The sequence below is a fragment of the Lissotriton vulgaris genome, chromosome 11 (assembly GCF_964263255.1).
Source record: "Lissotriton vulgaris chromosome 11, aLisVul1.2, whole genome shotgun sequence".
NCBI classification, from domain to species: domain Eukaryota; kingdom Metazoa; phylum Chordata; class Amphibia; order Caudata; family Salamandridae; genus Lissotriton; species Lissotriton vulgaris.
Genome location: NC_141699.1, coordinates 869467702 through 869486142, shown reverse-complemented (window position 1 = coordinate 869486142; position 18441 = coordinate 869467702). Strand labels below are relative to the sequence as shown.

At 45.7% G+C, this 18441-nt stretch overlaps 1 protein-coding gene across 2 annotated transcripts in view; it reads right to left on the bottom strand.

Annotated features, from left to right (window-relative positions):
• SLC25A36 (solute carrier family 25 member 36) overlaps nucleotides 1–18441 on the bottom strand; it is a 476578-nt gene that overhangs the window by 116796 nt on the left and 341341 nt on the right. For both annotated transcript variants that reach the window (XM_086944018.1, XM_086944019.1), the window contains one exon: nucleotides 470–536. In XM_086944018.1, coding sequence (XP_086800144.1) covers nucleotides 470–536 — 67 coding nt within the window. The remainder of the gene's footprint in view (nucleotides 1–469; nucleotides 537–18441) is intronic.

The window sequence follows — 18441 nt, the reverse complement described above, 5'->3', positions numbered from 1 at the left end:
AAATGACAAGCATGTTCTGTTGACTATCTGTCTGTTTTTTAACTTAACAACTGGGAAAATATCCCCAATGCCTTTAAGACTTGCTGAGAGATGATATTCACAAGTTAAGAGTGCATAAGTTAGGAGTGACAGCCTAAAAATCAAAACACAATATAGGCTACGCATGGAAGGAATTGAAGACTACTCACTTAAGTATAAAACTATAAAGAGCAAAATCTAATTCCTTGCATGTGTTATTGGTTATCTATGACCTCCAACAACATCACATGATCTAGGGACTCAATTTACCGACCTGTACTTACCTTCAAAGCCAATTCATACATATTCTACAGAGCAATGCAAAGTGCAATTGGTTGTGTAAATGTGCAGTATCTTACTGCACACTTGTGGTATAGAGGTTTGAGCTGTGGCTTTTATAGCTTTGCTGGTTGTATTAAGTAGTTTAATATAATCAACTGTAGTTCTTTACCTTGCATCAAGTTGTAACCGGGTCTTTATAAGCCATATGGGATTGGTTGCCGTTATTGCAGTAAAACCTGAATGAACATTTCAAAATTAGATGTTTAATACAGAGAAGATAAGCACACATTAAAGGTTTAAGGCAAGTGTAACATAAGTGAAGAACTTCATTTAAAATGCTTGAGGCTGATTCATGTACAGATGCTACAGAACTTACAGAGGTCCACACTGACAAAGTGTAACCTCCTGCATAGTAATCCTCTTTTGAATACATGCTTTTGTAAACCTATTCTGTAATATTAACTCTGCTCTTTACATGAATGAAACCACAAAAAATTATCAAGTTGGGATTATACATTTTATATACTTATATATATATATATACACACACACACACACACACTGCAATGTGATTGCTCCACACAGTAAATAACTTTTGGCAAATACAAAAACAGTGATTCATTCATATTAAGAGGCCTATTTACATATATTTTCATATTGTAATCATTTTGCAAAACAAAGTTGTACAGCAACGAATTACAAATTATAAATTGATTTGAGGGAATACTCTGCCACTGCACATACGCTGACTAAAAATAAAATAAACTTTGAGGACTGAACCAATCAAACAAACAGTATTTATGGTAATGTCAATTAAAGTAAGAAAGGTAATGAAAAATAAAATAGGAGAGTGTCTCTCAAACCTGAGCAACCACCCAAAACAGAGGAGTGGAGGAGAAGGACACGCATTCTGTTCCAGACAGCGGGTGGGTGGATAATTACACAGTGCATGCACCATCTAATAGATGGCAAGTCTGAGGTCAAGGGGAGGAAAATGTCTGCATCAATATCGTCCCACGCAGCTAAGTACTTAAAAACAAATTAAAAACTGATATGTCTTGCCGAAATACCTATACTGGAAACAAATTTTACACTCACACATGTGTCTTCCTTTTAGTCAGGCACTATTTAAAAAGCTGATGGAAGTTTTTAAACCGGTTTGTTCCAAAATTTTGGGGAAGGTGTATTTATCATGTGCAGTGCATACTTTGCCACTGGATTCAAGCAAGCCGGTCTGAAGACGGCTGAAACGCCAGAAACCGGTCCTCGGTAGCTTGTTTCCGGTCCAGGGAAGGCATGGCAGTTCGGGCTGGACTGTACCTATGAGGCACAGAGTCAGACTGATTTTCAAATGGCCATATCTGAACTGGGGTGGCAGAGTGGGCTAAAGAACGGTGATGGATTAAACCCAGATCAGTTCACTGGGGGTGAGTGCTTGTATTGTCAACGCTCCGTCCATCATTTCCTTTGGTTTTTCATATAAAAAATGCCCCATTCATAATCACACTGCTCAGCCATATCGAAACCAAATCAGGTGTGCTTAAAGTCGCAGTACACAAAACGTAAATTTCAAAGAATCTTAGCTGGAAAAATGCAAGTCTAAACTGCAGTATGGCCTGTATGCTTTTTACTAGGCCTGAGGGGTGAACTCCGCTCGCGGAGTTTGTGGCACTCCGCACAGCTTGTGGAGTGCAGAAAAGTCTGCTCTGCATAGTGCAGCAGAGTTGTTTCCTCGCTCACCAATGGTAAGTTGGTGAGCTCAAGCGGCCGCTCGGATAGAATTTCTACTCGAGCTGCAGGATGATCAGTGCGAACAGCAGTTCGTACTGCACTCCCGTCACTTGTGGAACTCTGCTGAGCTTTTTTTGTCACTGCGCGGAGATCAAGCCTAGTTTTCACATATGTGCTTGTGAAACATTAGGTTTTATCTTATAGCAAGGAACAGAGGCTGATAATATCCATCTCTGCCTTTATTGGCCATATATAGCTGCAATACAATAAAACATGGTTACAAATGGGTTCCATGTCAAAATATCAAGGGCATTATTGGTCTGCTGAGACTGAAATCTCCCAATCTTACATCATGCCTGCGTTCTCTTCGTGTGGGATATTACAGAGAGGATTCCAGATAAAGTGACATGTAAAATCGCTCTGTGCCTCTTCAGAGACCCTGCCGACAAAAGGGAGATGCAAATGTCTAATGAAGAGTTCTTAACACTGAACAACAGGAAGAGATATCCACGTGGCAAACTTGGACGCCTCTAAGATGGTAGTAAGAGGGATGCCCATACTCATTACTTCTAGAACGATTGCCAAACTACAGGAAAACAAATTAATAAACAAGGTCAACAAATTGGATAAACAGGAATGCAGGAAGGAGAAATGCAAGATTCTGGATGTGAAAGGGAAGCTTAACTACTTTAGAAACAATAAATCTGTGATCACAGCTCTCTAAACATTTTCAGAATGGAGACAGCATTACTCCATCAAGAAGAGATAAAAGAAAGGGTCAGGATTATTTTAATTATTCAATTATTTTTCATTTTTCATCATTTTGTTTCCAACTGACACCTCAAGTGTATGCATAAAAGACTTTTTACAAAATACAAGATACGGCGCAACAGTTCGAATCAGTGTAAAGGTGACATAATGTGACAATATTGTGACAATGTGATAAACAAGTGATAGTCTATTTATATGTGCATGAGAAAAGTATTAAAGAAGAAGGGGAATTTACAAAAAGGCTGATTCCTATTTTATTGATACTCAAACCCAATGCACTATATTAACTAATTGTAGTTGGGCATGGTAAACTGGTCCTTCCAATAGTTCTGTCGACGTTTCAACTCTGTGGACACCTTATTCATGGGTCACTAGCGGGTCTTCTTCTGGACGGGGGGTAGGAAAAGGATTATTGCGCCAGTTCTTCATGGAACAGCCTGATATTCTACTCGATGGGGGTGTCCTCTGTGATCTTGGACCTATTGATGATAACCTGTTGTCTCAATCAGGTACGTTCCTATTCATTGGTTACGTGTGTCTCTATTTATCACAGTTATTTTATCTTGACTTTCAACAATCCGTAGGCATGAACTTATTTCAATTCTATGTCAGGACCGGAGGCTTCAGATTATGCTTTTCTCTCTTCGCTGTTTATTAACATCACATCGCACAGCAGCCAGAAAAGCATCAAAACTTGAAATTTTTTTGTAGTATTCCCAACATAGGAATCTCAGAAAACATTGTAATAACATCGTTTAATAACTACAAATCCCATGAGATGAACATTTAGGCAGTCCTTCTTTAGTGTCCATAAACCCCAATATAAGGCGTCCAACCAACGAACTCCTCCTCTTTCTTCGCTGCTTCGCAGCCAGTTAAGTGCTATTATCCCTCTCTTGCACTTTTGTGTTTGTTGAGGTTTTTTTGTGTTTTCTTCTATTCTATTGCATTGAGTATTGCTTTGGGGGGCCTGTGGGGTTTTTCTTCCCTTTCAGAGCCCCTTCCATCGCGGGGACGCCTTCGCCCCTTACGCGATGTCCCCGTGTATTCCGCGGTGCTGAGTCACCGCTAGAGGGCGCCGTCGCGTCTCGCCTGCCCGCGCGCAGTTTTCGTCTCATTGATTGGAGCTGCGCTGGGGAATCGACATCGCAAGTGCCCTGCTGCTGCCTAACCCTGACGCCCTCTTGGGTTGTACTGTCCTGTTTTGAACGCCCCGGTGGGGTCTGTATTGTGGTTGTACCCACGTTGAAGCCTGCGGGCGATTTCAGCACCTTTTTCTGCAACAGCTTCCGCTGGGGTGTTCCCCGCTTGAGCGCGCTGGGAGGCGGTGCGGCCCGGTCTCTGGAGAGAGGGTCGGCGCGCTGTAAAGGCTGGTGCTGCCTTTTAATTGTCCGGTTCCACCGGCCCACAACTTTTGCCAACCTTCGGTCGGCCCACACGTGGCAGTCTGTGTACGCCATCGGAACCCTCAGTTTCACTTTCTTTTCTACTGCGTAGCGCCATGGCTGAGGGGTGCTACGTCGAGGAGGAGGAGTCCCACCAGTACCTCCAGGACGACGAGTTTTATGCGGCTGTGGACCAGTCGATTTATCGGTGTGTACAGGAAATCGTTGGGCCTATGGAGGACAGACTTTCAGCCCGCATTGTCCAGGAATGTGCCAAGTGGGCACCGACCCCGGGGGGATCCCCGGCCACCGATCCCGGCCAGCCTCCGGCGGCCAAGAAGTCTCGTGGGGACGCGGGTCCCAGTGGTTCGCAGGGTGTGGATAAGGACGCTTTCGAGCGCCTACGCGACGCTTTTCTGGCTAAAGCGTCTGGGTCGACTCCCGAGGCGCCTCCGCCTAACACACCTTCTGCACCGGCGAACGTCGTCCCGACCTCCCCGGGGGGGGGCTCCCCCCGCGGATACCGACGACGACGACGATGGGGACTCCGTGCGGTCATGGCGACCGTCGTCCAATTCAACGGAGTTGCCCAAGGACACCTCGGGCATGCTGGACCCGGACGAGATCATGCACCCGCGGTCAGCCGCCTGGGCGCCTTGCGATAAGGTGGCGCAGTTTGTGGCGGGCCGCCTCCGCAAGCCCTTGGAAAAGGAGGCGCGCAGCTGTCTGAGGGGCGAATGCCCTCGCCCGACTTTGGAGGGGAAGGTGGCCATGACGCCGGAACTTGATGGGAAAATGGCCACCTTCATGGCGAAGTTCGTCAAGGACCCCCGGAAGGGGATCGACCGTTCCTGGCGCTCCTGCCAGGACAAGCTCTTGGACACCATTGGCCCTCTCACCAAGATTCTCGATATGGCCGAAGAAGCCAAGGTGTCTGGCAGCGCCATTTGCCCGGAAGTATTGTCCAATTGGGCGCAGCGGGCGGTTGTCTTCTTGGGGAATGCCAACTGTGCCCTGTCGACCGAGCGGCGTCGGTCGCTACTGATAAAATTGGATCCCAAATTGGGCGATTTGGCTTCGTCGGAAGCTGGCGCTGTCGCCCAAGGAGGACTCTTTGGCGACCCATTCATCAAGGAGCTGGGGAAGTTTGTTTCCACCTTCACCTCCCTGGATAAGGCCCAGTCGACCATCAAGCGGGTCTTCAACCAGCGTTTTTCCCGGGGGCTGGTCGTGGTAGGGGCCTCACGACCGGCCGCGGTGGTCAGCAACAGCCCGGAAAAGGGCATGGCTCCGGCAGAGGAGGTTACAACTCCAACGCGAATTATAACAACTTCTACCCCACCAGAGGACAACGTTTCAGGGGACGCGGAAACTTCCGGAACGATTCCGGCGGCAACAGTTCTCACGGTGAGTGTTATCCCTGCAGATCAAGTGGTTATTGGGGGGAGGTTGGCGTGTTTCCCCCAGGCATGGGAGGCTCTTACATCGGACGCATGGGTCCTTCAAACCGTGCGGGGATTCCGCATAGAATTTTACGACCAGCCGTGCCAGGCGGTGACGCCCCGGCCTATAATGTTTTCCCAATCGGACGCGCTCTTGATCGACGAAGAAGTCTCGGCGCTTCTGCGCAAGGGGGCTATTTGTCGAACAACGCGCCACCCCCGGGGTTTCCTGAGCAATATTTTTCTTGTGGAAAAGGTGGACGGGGGCAGACGACCAGTCATCAACCTCAGGGAGTTCAATGGCTGGGTGGTATACAACCACTTCAAGATGGAGGGCATCCATCTTTTGAGGGACGTTTTGCTCCCGAACGACTGGATGGTCCGTCTGGACCTCAAGGATGCGTATCTGGTGGTTCCGATTTACCCCCCGCATCGTCGTTTCCTTCAGTTCTGCTGGAAGGACATAGTGTACGAGTTCAAGGCCCTTCCGTTCGGTCTTTCCTCGGCCCCTTGGTGCTTTACAAAGATTCTGCACCCGGCCATAGAAACCCTGCGGGGTCAGGGGATTCGGCTTATCGTCTATCTGGACGACATCTTGCTGTTGGGCCAGGACCCGAGCAAGTTGGCCGCCCATCTGTCTGAGACGATCTCCCTGTTGCAAGGTCTGGGGTTTATTGTCAACAGGGAGAAGTCTGTTTTCACCCCCGCCCAGCAAATGGTGTTTCTGGGCTTTGTGGTGGACTCGGTGAAATCGACTCTCAGTTTGCCGTCCAGAAAGATGGCCAAAATAAAGCATCTGCTTCGGCAAACTATCTCCAAGTCACACACCTCCCTCCGGCAGGTGGCCAGAGTAGTAGGCCTTCTCTCATCGTCCATTCAGGCGATATTCCCGGGCCCTCTTCATTATCGGGCCCTTCAGCGGCTAAAAGCGCACCATTTGCGCAGGGGGCTTTCCTACGACCACTTGATTCCCCTGTCGGCGGAGGTCAAAGAAGAAATGTCTTGGTGGCTAGCCCACATGGAGGCGTGGAACGGCCGCGTGATTTTCGGGTCCGTTCCAGACCTAGTGATAGAGTCAGACGCCAGCAGGTCCGGCTGGGGCGCCGGCTGCGGGGATTTCTCCACAGGCGGCGCTTGGTCGTCAGACGAACAGCGCCTTCACATCAACTGCTTGGAACTTCTAGCAGGCTCGTTCGCCATCCGTTGCTGGACGAGGGACTCGGTGAAATCATGTGTCCTTCTACGGATGGACAATGTCTCAGCGGTTCGGTATGTGAACCACTTAGGGGGTCCACGGTCAAGAGCCCTCGCGGACCTGGCGAAAGACTTTTGGGATTATTGTCTCGCTCATCAAGTCTCGGTTCAGGCGGAATACCTGCCGGGTCAGGCCAATCAGGTGGCGGATTGGCACTCGAGGTATCTCCGAGACTCCAGTCTGTGGAAGCTGGATGCTCAGGTGTTCCGCTGGCTGGCGGCGTGCTGGGGTCCGTTTTCCATGGACCTTTTTGCGTCCCGTCTGGACTTCCAGCTTCCGAGGTTCTTCAGCTGGAGACCGGATCCCTTGGCGGAAGCGACGGATGCGTTCCTCCAAGACTGGAGTCAGGAACGACCGTATGCTTTTCTGCCCTTCTCAATGATAGTACGGGCCGCGGCCCAGATCCGCCGTCAGGTGGCGGACGTGGTGATGGTGACGCCCGTTTGGAGGTCGCAAGTGTGGTTTCCAGTTCTTCTGGAACTTTCCTGGGATTCTACAATCCTACTCCCCCGGCTTCCTCGTCTTCTCCTCAATCCAGACGGGGTCCCTCACCATCTCCTCCAGGGTTCTCTCCGCCTCATGGCATGGAGGCTTTCAGGAGACGTTGGTCGCTCCCTGGCCTTTCGAACTCAGCTCAGCACTTTTTGTCCAAGGCCTGGGCAGGCAGCACTGCCAAGAGGTATAGATCAGCTTGGACCAGGTGGGTTCGTTGGTGTCTTCGACGGGGTTTGGATCCCATGGTCGCAGGCATCGTTCCTATCCTGAATTTTCTTGCAGAACTCTCTACCGCCGGATTGGCATACCGGACGATTAATACGATACGCTCTGCCATTTCGGCAGCTCATGTGCAGATAGATGGAGCAGCAGTTGGGGAACATCCCCTGGTATGTCGACTCCTTAGAGGAGTGCGTCTGGCTTTACCGCCGGAACCACGGTATTCCGTCCTGTGGGATGTTAACGTGGTGTTGAACCTTTTTCTTTCCTGGCAGCCTAACAAGTACCTTTCCTTAAAAGAACTCTCAGCTAAACTGGCGATGCTCTTGTGCTTAGTATCTTGTCGCAGAGTGTCTGATGTGCGTGCCCTGGATGTCACGGCGAGAGCGTTCTCCCCGGACGGGTTGACCTTTACCGTGGGTCGACGCACGAAATCGGCTACGAGGTCTATTTCCTATCCGGCATTTGCAGATGCCTCCAAGTTGTGTGTGGTACAGTGTTTGAAAACATATGAGGATGTTACAACGGAACTTCGCCCTCCGGGCGAACGGCAGTTGCTGATTGCGCTGCGCAAACCGCACAAGGCTGTCTCTTCCCCCACTATAGTCCGGTGGGTGCGTTGGGTAATGCAGGAAGCTGGTATTGATACGAGGCAGTTCGGAGCTCACTCGGCAAGAGGGGCCATGGCCTCAAAATCTTTTGCCCTTGGGGCACGCTTAGAGGACCTCATGCGCGCTGCAGATTGGTCTTCGGATTCCACCTTCAAAAGGTTCTATTTTAAGCCAGTGGTGGATATTGCTAGTTTGGTGGTGAGTAAGCTTTAAACAAGCATAATCTGAAGCCTCCGGTCCTGACATAGAATCGAAATTTGCCTAGTGTAGTAACGGTAAGTTTCAATTCTATTAAGGACACGGAGGCGAGGATTATCCCACCCATATCTCCTGCGGAGATCCCGCCCGTACTGGAGTAAGTAATCCGTTTTCCGACTTGCAGTTGGTCACTGTTTTCTTGGAGTACATGTCGATGACTTGCTAATCTGCTTTGTTGCTTTGCCTTCATGCTTAGCGGTATGGCTTGGCTCACGCTGTTCTTTTTTCCGCCAGGGAATGATGGTGCGAAAAGAGATGCCTGAGACTTTGGCCTGACTCGCCACGAAGAAAGAGGAGGAGTTCGTTGGTTGGACGCCTTATATTGGGGTTTATGGACACTAAAGAAGGACTGCCTAAATGTTCATCTCATGGGATTTGTAGTTATTAAACGATGTTATTACAATGTTTTCTGAGATTCCTATGTTGGGAATACTACAAAAAATTTTCACGTTTTGATGCTTTTCTGGCTGCTGTGCGATGTGATGTTAATAAACAGCGAAGAGAGAAAAGCATAATCCTCGCCTCCGTGTCCTTAATAGAATTGAAACTTACCGTTACTACACTAGGCAAATTTCGATTCCTTCATGAAAATTGCATAGTTGTTCCTGGCCTTTACTGTGCCACTCAGAGTAACATTTTCAAGAATGGTGTGATTTCATTCCTCAATCCGGGATTCTATGACTGGTATCCGCTCAGCTATGCGGTATCTAATTAGATACAACAACTGTGATAAATAGAGACACACGTAACCAATGAATAGGAACGTACCTGATTGAGACAACAGGTTATCATCAATAGGTCCAAGATCACAGAGGACACCCCCATCGAGTAGAATATCGGGCTGTTCCATGAAGAACTGGCGCAATAATCCTTTTCCTAACCCCCGTCCTGAAGAAGACCCGCTAGTGACCCATGAATAAGGTGTCCACAGGGTCGAAACGCCAACAGAACTATTGGAAGGACCAGTTTACCATGCCCAACTACAATTAGTTAATATAGTGCATTGGGTTCGAGTATCAATAAAATAGGAATCGGCCTTTTTGTAAATTCCCCTTCTTCTTTAATACTTTTCTCATGCACATGTAAATAACTATAATCAAAGAGGTCCACCTCAAAACGGGGTCTGTTTGTATGTATCCTGGTGTTTCTGGAATACACACATTTGTTTAAAATACCCCTCACACACCTAAAGGGCCCTTGGTGTCGTGCTTCATCATCGGGGTCTTCCCGCCCGGCTGCCGGACGGGGCAGTGCTGCGACAAGCGACTACGCTGGAGCACCTTTTTAATGTGGGTGCTATGTGAGTGAAATGGAGTGAGTGTCAGTGAGGTCAGGAGTGATAGGAAGGTGATGTTAAAAAATACCTGGCCTAGTGATACAAAAACTATTTAATAAACACTGGCTGGTATTATTAAAAAAAGTGAAGTCGGAAAGGATAAGCGGGGTTATGTGCTTACTTTCCTATGTGGGTCGACATGTTGCGGGGCTCCATGCCCCTTCGTCAGGACCGGGGTTAATGATCCCCCTGTCACTCACTAGAAAGTCGCCACAATGGGTGTATTTACAAAAAAGTGAAGGTAAAGGGAACTATGTGTGTGGATATACAGTTAATATTCTAACACACAACCCTTACTAACAAGATACTCATGTAGTATGCTTATTATGATGAGGAACAGTGCCTCATGGGCCAACAGTAGATGGAGGGGTATTGGGGGGGTCCAGTCAACTCCCAGCCTCTATGTGCTTCCTCCTCCGTCCGTGGCCTCCGTGGTCCACGGAGGCCACGGACGGAGGAGGAAGCACATAGAGGCTGGGAGTTGACTGGACCCCCCCAATACCCCTCCATCTACTGTTGGTCCATAAGGCACTGTTCCTCATCATAATAAGCATACTACATGAGTATCTTGTTAGTAAGGGTTGTGTGTTAGAATATTAACTGTATATCCACACACATAGTTCCCTTTACCTTCACTTTTTTGTAAATACACCCATTGTGGCGACTTTCTAGTGAGTGACAGGGGGATCATTAACCCCGGTCCTGACGAAGGGGCATGGAGCCCCGAAACATGTCGACCCACATAGGAAAGTAAGCACATAACCCCGCTTATCCTTTCCGACTTCACTTTTTTTAATAATACCAGCCAGTGTTTATTAAATAGTTTTTGTATCACTAGGCCAGGTATTTTTTAACATCACCTTCCTATCACTCCTGACCTCACTGACACTCACTCCATTTCACTCACATAGCACCCACATTAAAAAGGTGCTCCAGCGTAGTTGCTTGTCGCAGCACTGCCCCGTCCGGCAGCCGGGCGGGAAGACCCCGATGATGAAGCATGACACCAAGGGCCCTTTAGGTGTGTGAGGGGTATTTTAAACAAATGTGTGTATTCCAGAAACACCAGGATACATACAAACAGACCCCCTTTTGAGGTGGACCTCTTTGATTATAGTTATTTGTGCATGAGGAGGACGTGTCCACCTCAGTGCCACGCGGCACTACCTCTTCCTCCCCCTTGTTGATTTCCTGACATGTAAATAGACTATCACTTGTTTATCACATTGTCACAATAATGTCACATTATGTCACCTTTACACTGATTCGAACTGTTGCGCCGTATCTTGTATTTTGTAAGAAGTCTTTTATGCATACACTTGAGGTGTCAGTTGGTAACAAAATGATGAAAAATGAAAAATAATTGAATAATTAAAATAATCATGACCCTTTCTTTTGTTTGGTTTTGCACTTTAATGGTAATTACAATAGCATAATAAATAATGAAGTTATGCTTTGACCACTGTCGAAGTTAGTGAGATGATTTAAAGCAATTTTTACTTACCCGAAAGAACCATTGTTGAAATTTTCATTGTACTGCCCAGGTTCTTAGGGATACTGGGTTACCCCATAAGAATTATTTTTTCCATCAAGAAGAGAGGCAAATGTTTCACTCACCCCCTACACCAGGAAAGACTTTTCAGATTGCTCCTCCTACAGGCCAGCAGCCAATCCTAAAGTAGATGTTAAGATTTATACCAATATCCTGGCTAATAGGACAGGCAAGTGATTAACACATCTGATAGATGTGGATCAAGTAAGTTTTATCCCAAGACGGCTAGGGTCCAATAACAAGCAGCAAATCACCCATTAAGTGGAAAAGGCCTCAAAGAAAAAGATCACGCTGCCCTTGGAAAGCCTCAACACTGAAAAAGCATTTGAGCGTGTCAATTGGGACTTCTTGGAAGTGGTCCTAGAAAGCACAAGCCCAATAAAATCTGATGGATCGCTGGAGAACAATCACAATCCACAAAGTCATAATTAAGCTTAACAGTATGAAATCAAACCCAATCTACTTGAAGCGAGGGATCAGAGAGGGATGCCCCCTGTCACCACTACATTTTGCCCTTGTAGGGCAACCTCTCCCGGATACAGTTAGAGTGCAGTGGAACAAAATGGCTGATTTCTGACAGGGATGGATGAGCACCAATTATTTTTATATGCCAATGATGTCACCCTGGCCTTATTTGACGGGGTAGCTTCAAATGAAGACCTTTTGCCTGGACTAGAATATTTTGAGAAGGTTTCAGGTTATAAAAATTAACAAATATAAACTTAAAATTTTGGAGAGAGCGATCCTCAACTATGTTAGTCGACAGATAGGGGAGGTCCACCCTTTCGCTGGTCCTCGGAGAAGACCAAATATCAGATACACAACTAACAGACTAACTAGGCGATTGATACATTGCTATTTGGCACCCATTAAAAATAAGTATCCTTGAGGATCCGAGGAGGCCAAAACAATTGTATAGGTGTATATTAGATTGGCAGGATAAATGTCTTGACAATTAATGTTTTGTAAGACACCTCTATCTCTTTCAAGTGAACGGGACCCCAAGGTCACTGTTATAATTGAAATCTCAAGTGAAAATGATTGCCTATCCTTGGGGCGCCGCCAGAATCAATTAGCACATCCTAATGGAACCACATTAAAATGGGGGTGTACCCGGCCCAGACATAATTAAATATTACAATGCTGCATATTTCTATTTTATAGTTGAATAAGCAGCAAGACAATCGTATAAGAAATGGATACATATGAAAAGGGCAGTGGTGGGCAGGTCCATATAGGATTTAACTTGGATGGTAAAATACCAAAGACTACAAAATTATTATATGGCTCTGCAAATCAAAGCAGTTATGGTCTGACAAGGACTTAGGAGGTGGGTATGCACATCTGTTCCCAACCAGAACATGCCAATACATGAGGACTCCAAAATCACACCATGGCTCCTGAAGAATTATTTTAAAAGGTGGCAAGGCGGAGAATGTAGGACCGTCTCTGATCACTTTCAACATAGGCAGATCAAGTTATTTTCTCAATGCAAAAAGGACTTTAGCTTAAATGAGTTAGACTGATTAAAAAACTTTCAGATCAGACACTGGAGTTTGCATCCTACCAACATGCAGTCCGCCACAAGTGACCTAACTGCGTTAGAAAACATTGTAAGAACACAATATGGGTTCAGAGGGTTGATAAAAGTCTGTATAAGATCCCAAGAGAAGAGCAACATGATTCAGCTCGGCGGTATCAAGTTAGGTCAGGAAGCACTTGACAGAGTCAAAAAATGGGAAAGAATTTTGAACAATATCCCTAAGCATATTGGAGACAGTTCTGCCAGAAAATTGTTTACAAAGAACTCTACTAGTGGTACATGACCCCGAGAGGCTCCATCGGATATATCCTGAGGCCAGGCCCACTATCTCGAGATGCAGGTCACATATTGGCACAATGCTACTCATATGGTGGAACGATTGCAAGGAAGTTTTGAGGTATTTTAAGGAGATCTTGGCTACCAAGTCCAGGAAGAGCCATTTCTATTACTGTTGGGTGTAGCTCAGGATGGCAATTAACAGGTGCACTGTACATGTAGGACTTTCTTAAACCACCAGATTGGTACTGCCAAGGCGCTAATTGCCCACTGGTAGCTCCCTTATACGTGACCTCTGTGAGAGAAGCTGCGTACCCCAATATGCCGGTCATCAGCACAACCACCCAAGCATCCGTCTTACATTGTGGGCTGTTAACTCTTCGGGTGCTCATGACAGAATGGTTCCGTCATTGGCACCAGTGCTCCTGTGCTCATGACAGAACCATTACATCATGAGTACAGGCGCACATCCTTTTTGGGGTTTCCCCCCCAAAAAAGGCAAAGTATTCCTGCCCCCCCCTCAGGAGGCAGATGGGGGCAATATACACTTATCTGCCCCCTCTGGGTTGGGCAGAAAGTCCACTAGGTACCAGGGATAGAAAAACAAATTAAAGTTCAGGGGTGGGGGCTACCCAGAATGAGCATGCCAATTACCCCAATCCCCCCCCCCCAAAAAAAAATTGGCACAGTCTTTCTGCCCGCCTTGAGGGCATATCGGGGAAATATCCCTCGGTCTGTCACCCCAGGGAGGCATAAAGCCCACTAGGCACTGGCCTTTTTTTGCAATGTGCCTAGCTGTGGATATTAGGGCCCCTGGACCAGCTGGCACCTAGGGAAACCTAGCAACCCTGTACATTTTTTTAAACTTGACACTAAGGGGGATCCAGGATGGGGTGTCTTGGTGCCTCTCACCAGTTTGTGTTACCCAGAATCCCTTGCAAACATCAAACTTAGTAAAGAAAATAAACACCGTTTTCCTCACGCTTCTGTGATAGACAGCTCCGGAATCTGCCTTGATCCACAAACTTCCACCCACAAACCATTCCCCAAAGTCTCCTGATTAAAATGGTACCTCACTTGTGTAGGTAGGCCTAATACCCGCAACAGGAAATGGCCCAAAACACAAAGTGGACACATCACATTTTCCCAGTGAAAACTGACCCTTTCTTGCATTGTGCCTAGTCGTAGATTTTGGACCCTACCTCTGCAGGCACCTAAGGAAACCTAACAAACCTATACATTTTTGAAAACTAGACACCCAGGGGAATTCAGGATGTGGTGACTTGTGTAGCTCTCACCAGGTTCTGTTACCCAGAATCCCTTGCAAACTTCTAACATTGTAAAAACAAAATAAGTACGCTTTCCTCAAATTTCTGTGATGGAAAGTTCTGGAATCAGCTTGGATCCACAATCTTCCACACACCCAGAATTCCCCAAAGTCTCCTGATAAAAATGGTACCTCACTTGTGTGAGTAGACCTAGTACCCACAGCAGGGAAGGGCCCAAAACGTATTGTGGAGACATCAAAATTATCTAACACAAAATGACCTGATTTAGCAAGGGGGGAACCTGCGTTTTTGGCCCCGGGCTCGGCAGACATCTAAGGAAACCTAAATCCAGGGTGGTTTGGCTTGCGTAGATCCTCCAGCGCTTTCCTACCCAGAATATCCTACACACCTCAAATTTGAATGAAACAAAATCACATTGTGGGTGGCCCAAATACCCGTGGCTGGGAAGGACCCAAAACTTATTTTGGAGACATCAAAAAGTATCGGTCACACAACTAACTGGTTTTGCAATGGGGGCACCTGCGTGTTTGGTCCCGGGCTCAGCCGCCATCTAGGGAAACATACCAAATCCACACATTTCTGAATTCAAGAGACCCGGGGGAGTCCAGGGTGGCATGGCTTGCATGGATCCCCATCATTTCCCTACCCCAAATCTCCTGTAAACCTCAATTTTAGCTGAACAAATAACTTTGTCAACGTTTGTAAAGAAAAGGAGGTACCCCCAACTATTAGTCCTAAATCGGGGCAAATAAATCAATTGTGAAAAATATATTTAGGAGTAAGAGAATTAAAAGTGCTGGACCTAAACAGACAGCACGATATATTGAAATGAATAACAATGTAAATATGGCAATATGCTACTCAGAGAATAGTCATTTTTACTTAGTACATTTATTTACTCCATATCAAAAATTATTTTTCATTTAAATACATATTTCCAAATATTAACTGTGTTTACAATTCAAATCTTGTTTTCTAAACTCATTAAGACAAAAAACACATTTTATAATGTCGAAACAATAATAAATCCTGTCATGGCAAAGATTTCTCGTAATTCCTACACGCGTTTCGGCTAACAGCCTTCATCAGGAAGCCATGAGTAAGGTTCACGAAGTGACCAAAACAAAATATAGATAAACAAAAATCCAATATCAATGCTGTTTAACGGTCCTATATACATACAATTGCCTCTTTTACAACATGAGGTCAATGTTCATAATTCCATTCAAATTTCAATTAAAAACTACTATTCTTACTTAAAATTAAAACATTCTTATCAAAAAGCCTTATCAAAGGCGTGCCTGTTAATTTCTAACACCACCAACTATCACCAAGTGAATACATTCTATACAGAACCTTTAAAAAAGTAATTCTGGGAAGGAGGTCAACTTTATGTGCACTACATCTGTGTTGTTGCTCAACCCTAAAATGGGGAACAAACTGAAATTAATGAAATCATCAGTGTGACCATAACTCTATAAGATGATGAAAAGATAGCTCTTGACCGAGTATATTTACCTAAATGAATTTTTTGAAGCTACATAACCAGGGCTACGAAGATTTAGATCAAAATTGATATCCTTAAATCGGCTCGATTGAACTCTGTAACAAATACAGAAAAATGACCCAAATGGATAGGTGCACCTAAGTGTTTACTCAAGACTACCCGTATCTATGGGTCAGTACTATGTATTACAGGATCAACTATACCTAACCAATAACTTAAACCTACTTGTAGATGGAATTCAAGTAATTGGCTGTCTCCCTATGAGTATGATGTTTTATGGTAGGTTTGTTATAATGGAGACAGATTAAACTATCTAAGACCTTTATACATATCCATAAGAACGATAATGTACAGTAGTCAATGGAGCAGTACCTGGTCTATATCATGAAACTGCATGGAAGTGGTGCTTCAAACTAGGGGGTCCAATAGCGCTAGAGTGTGATAGGTGAAAGACCCTGTAAATATATACGTGTTGCCATTAATACTTAAGATAAGTCAATTGCTCATTAGTGACTCTGGGAATTTATTGTATGTTCAAAAATTGGCTTACCATTTCACTTGGTCTTGAAAGGTAAAGAATGGATTATGCCAGCGCTCTAAAGATAAATTCTTACGAAGGTGAGCCCCAACAGTAGAGCCTACCACAATCCAAAAAAAGGAACCATAATTAGAATTCAAATGTATGGTTCTTTAGTTTGTAATCAAAGAAAAGAGTTACCCGCAGCGAACAGCAGTGGCGTCTGCTCGAGGATGGCTTACCCGATATTTGGTGGATGGCTATATACGCGGGTTCTGTAAATCTGGATTCGGATCAAAGGCGGGCGTGCGCTCCCAATTGATGCTCGATATGTAAAGAGTTCAATGTACGCGGGGACATGTATTTATACCCCGAATTGTAATAAAGACATGCGTCTTGGGCCGGAAGGGAAGCCATGTGCCCCGGAAGCACTACACCGGGAATACTAAATAAGCCGCAGATCAAAAACAAGGGATAAAAGACAAGGGATGGTACTCACGCTGTGGTGGCCATCTTGGAGAAGGTATATATACATAACGATTATTGTGTTAGGAGTTTACTGTGTTCGGGGTTACCGATTTGCCGAAAAGGAATTCTATTTAGTGTATGTTAAAGATGATACAGTAAATATGAAAAAAGGCTGCTCATATATATACAAAAATTAAAACTAAGTTTAGGAAATAGATATGAGTGTCGATATATGGATCACCTAAAAAGATGGTTCCAGAGACTTACTGGAGATCAGCTAAGTGTGAATATGTATCCGAGGTTCGGATACAAACCGAACTATCATATGAGGCTGACATATGATCTTCTCTATTTTAGATAATTATATCCAAAAACTCTACCTTGCTGTTGCTAGATTAGCTGAAACAGAAGAACTTTCAACTTACGACTCCTGGCTCAATTTATGTGATACTAGCAGCCCGCCCCCGCGTTGCCTGGGGCAGAAGGGGGCTGGGGGCATCATTTCAGGCTTGTGTGCACTCCCGCCCCGGCCCCCGCCCGCCACGACATTGTCTGTGTCCCGGACAATGTCGTGGCGGGCGGGGGCCGGGGTGGCAGTGCACGCAAGCCTGAAATGCTGCCCCCAGACCCTGAGCCTTACCGCAGTTGTTATGGCCCAACCTCCCGCACCGGCTCCCTCCCGTCCCGTGTCCCAGAGCCTTACCTGAGCCGCCGCTCCTCCCCGAGCTCCTCACTTCACCGCCGCTCCTCCTCGTCATCACGTACGTTGCGGCCAGCGCTACGTCATGGCTGTCAGTGTCGCGGCCGGCGCTACTTTTAGGGAACTACTTTTTTTTTTAAAGTTATATTTTTAAATTTATGGTTTTTTAAAATTTTCTATAGCCTATGTCCATCTGCACACCCTGAGGATTACAACAATGTATTGGGTGTGTGGATTGGCACTGTGGTTCCAGAGTTTACCTTGCCAAAAGTTTTGTGTTGTCTCTTTATAATAGTAGTATAGACTAACATCTTTTTTACAGCTACATCTAGCAACAGCAAGGTAGAGTTTTTGGATATAATTATCCAAAATAGAGAAGATCGCCTAGAACTAGACTTATATGTTAAGCCTACTGCTCGCAACACCCTTTTAGATTTTGCTAGCTTCCATTCGGACACACAAAAAACCAGCATCCCTTTCGAGCAATTCCTGCGCTTGCCCGAAGTTACAGGTGAAAACGTTGGCACAAATGGTTGTTTTTTTCAACTCATGTTCAAATAACCTTTTTTTTCAACTGTTAGTTTCTATGAAAAAACCTTCAAGGATCTACACAAATGACCCCTTGTTGAATTCAGAATGTTGTCTACTTTTCTGAAATGTGTTGCTTTCCAGGATTTAATATTGCATTGATACACATTTCTACCACTAACAGGAAGGAGGCTGAAAGCACCAAAAATAGCAAAAATAGGCTATGTCCCATTAAAATGCCAAAAATTTCTAAAAATG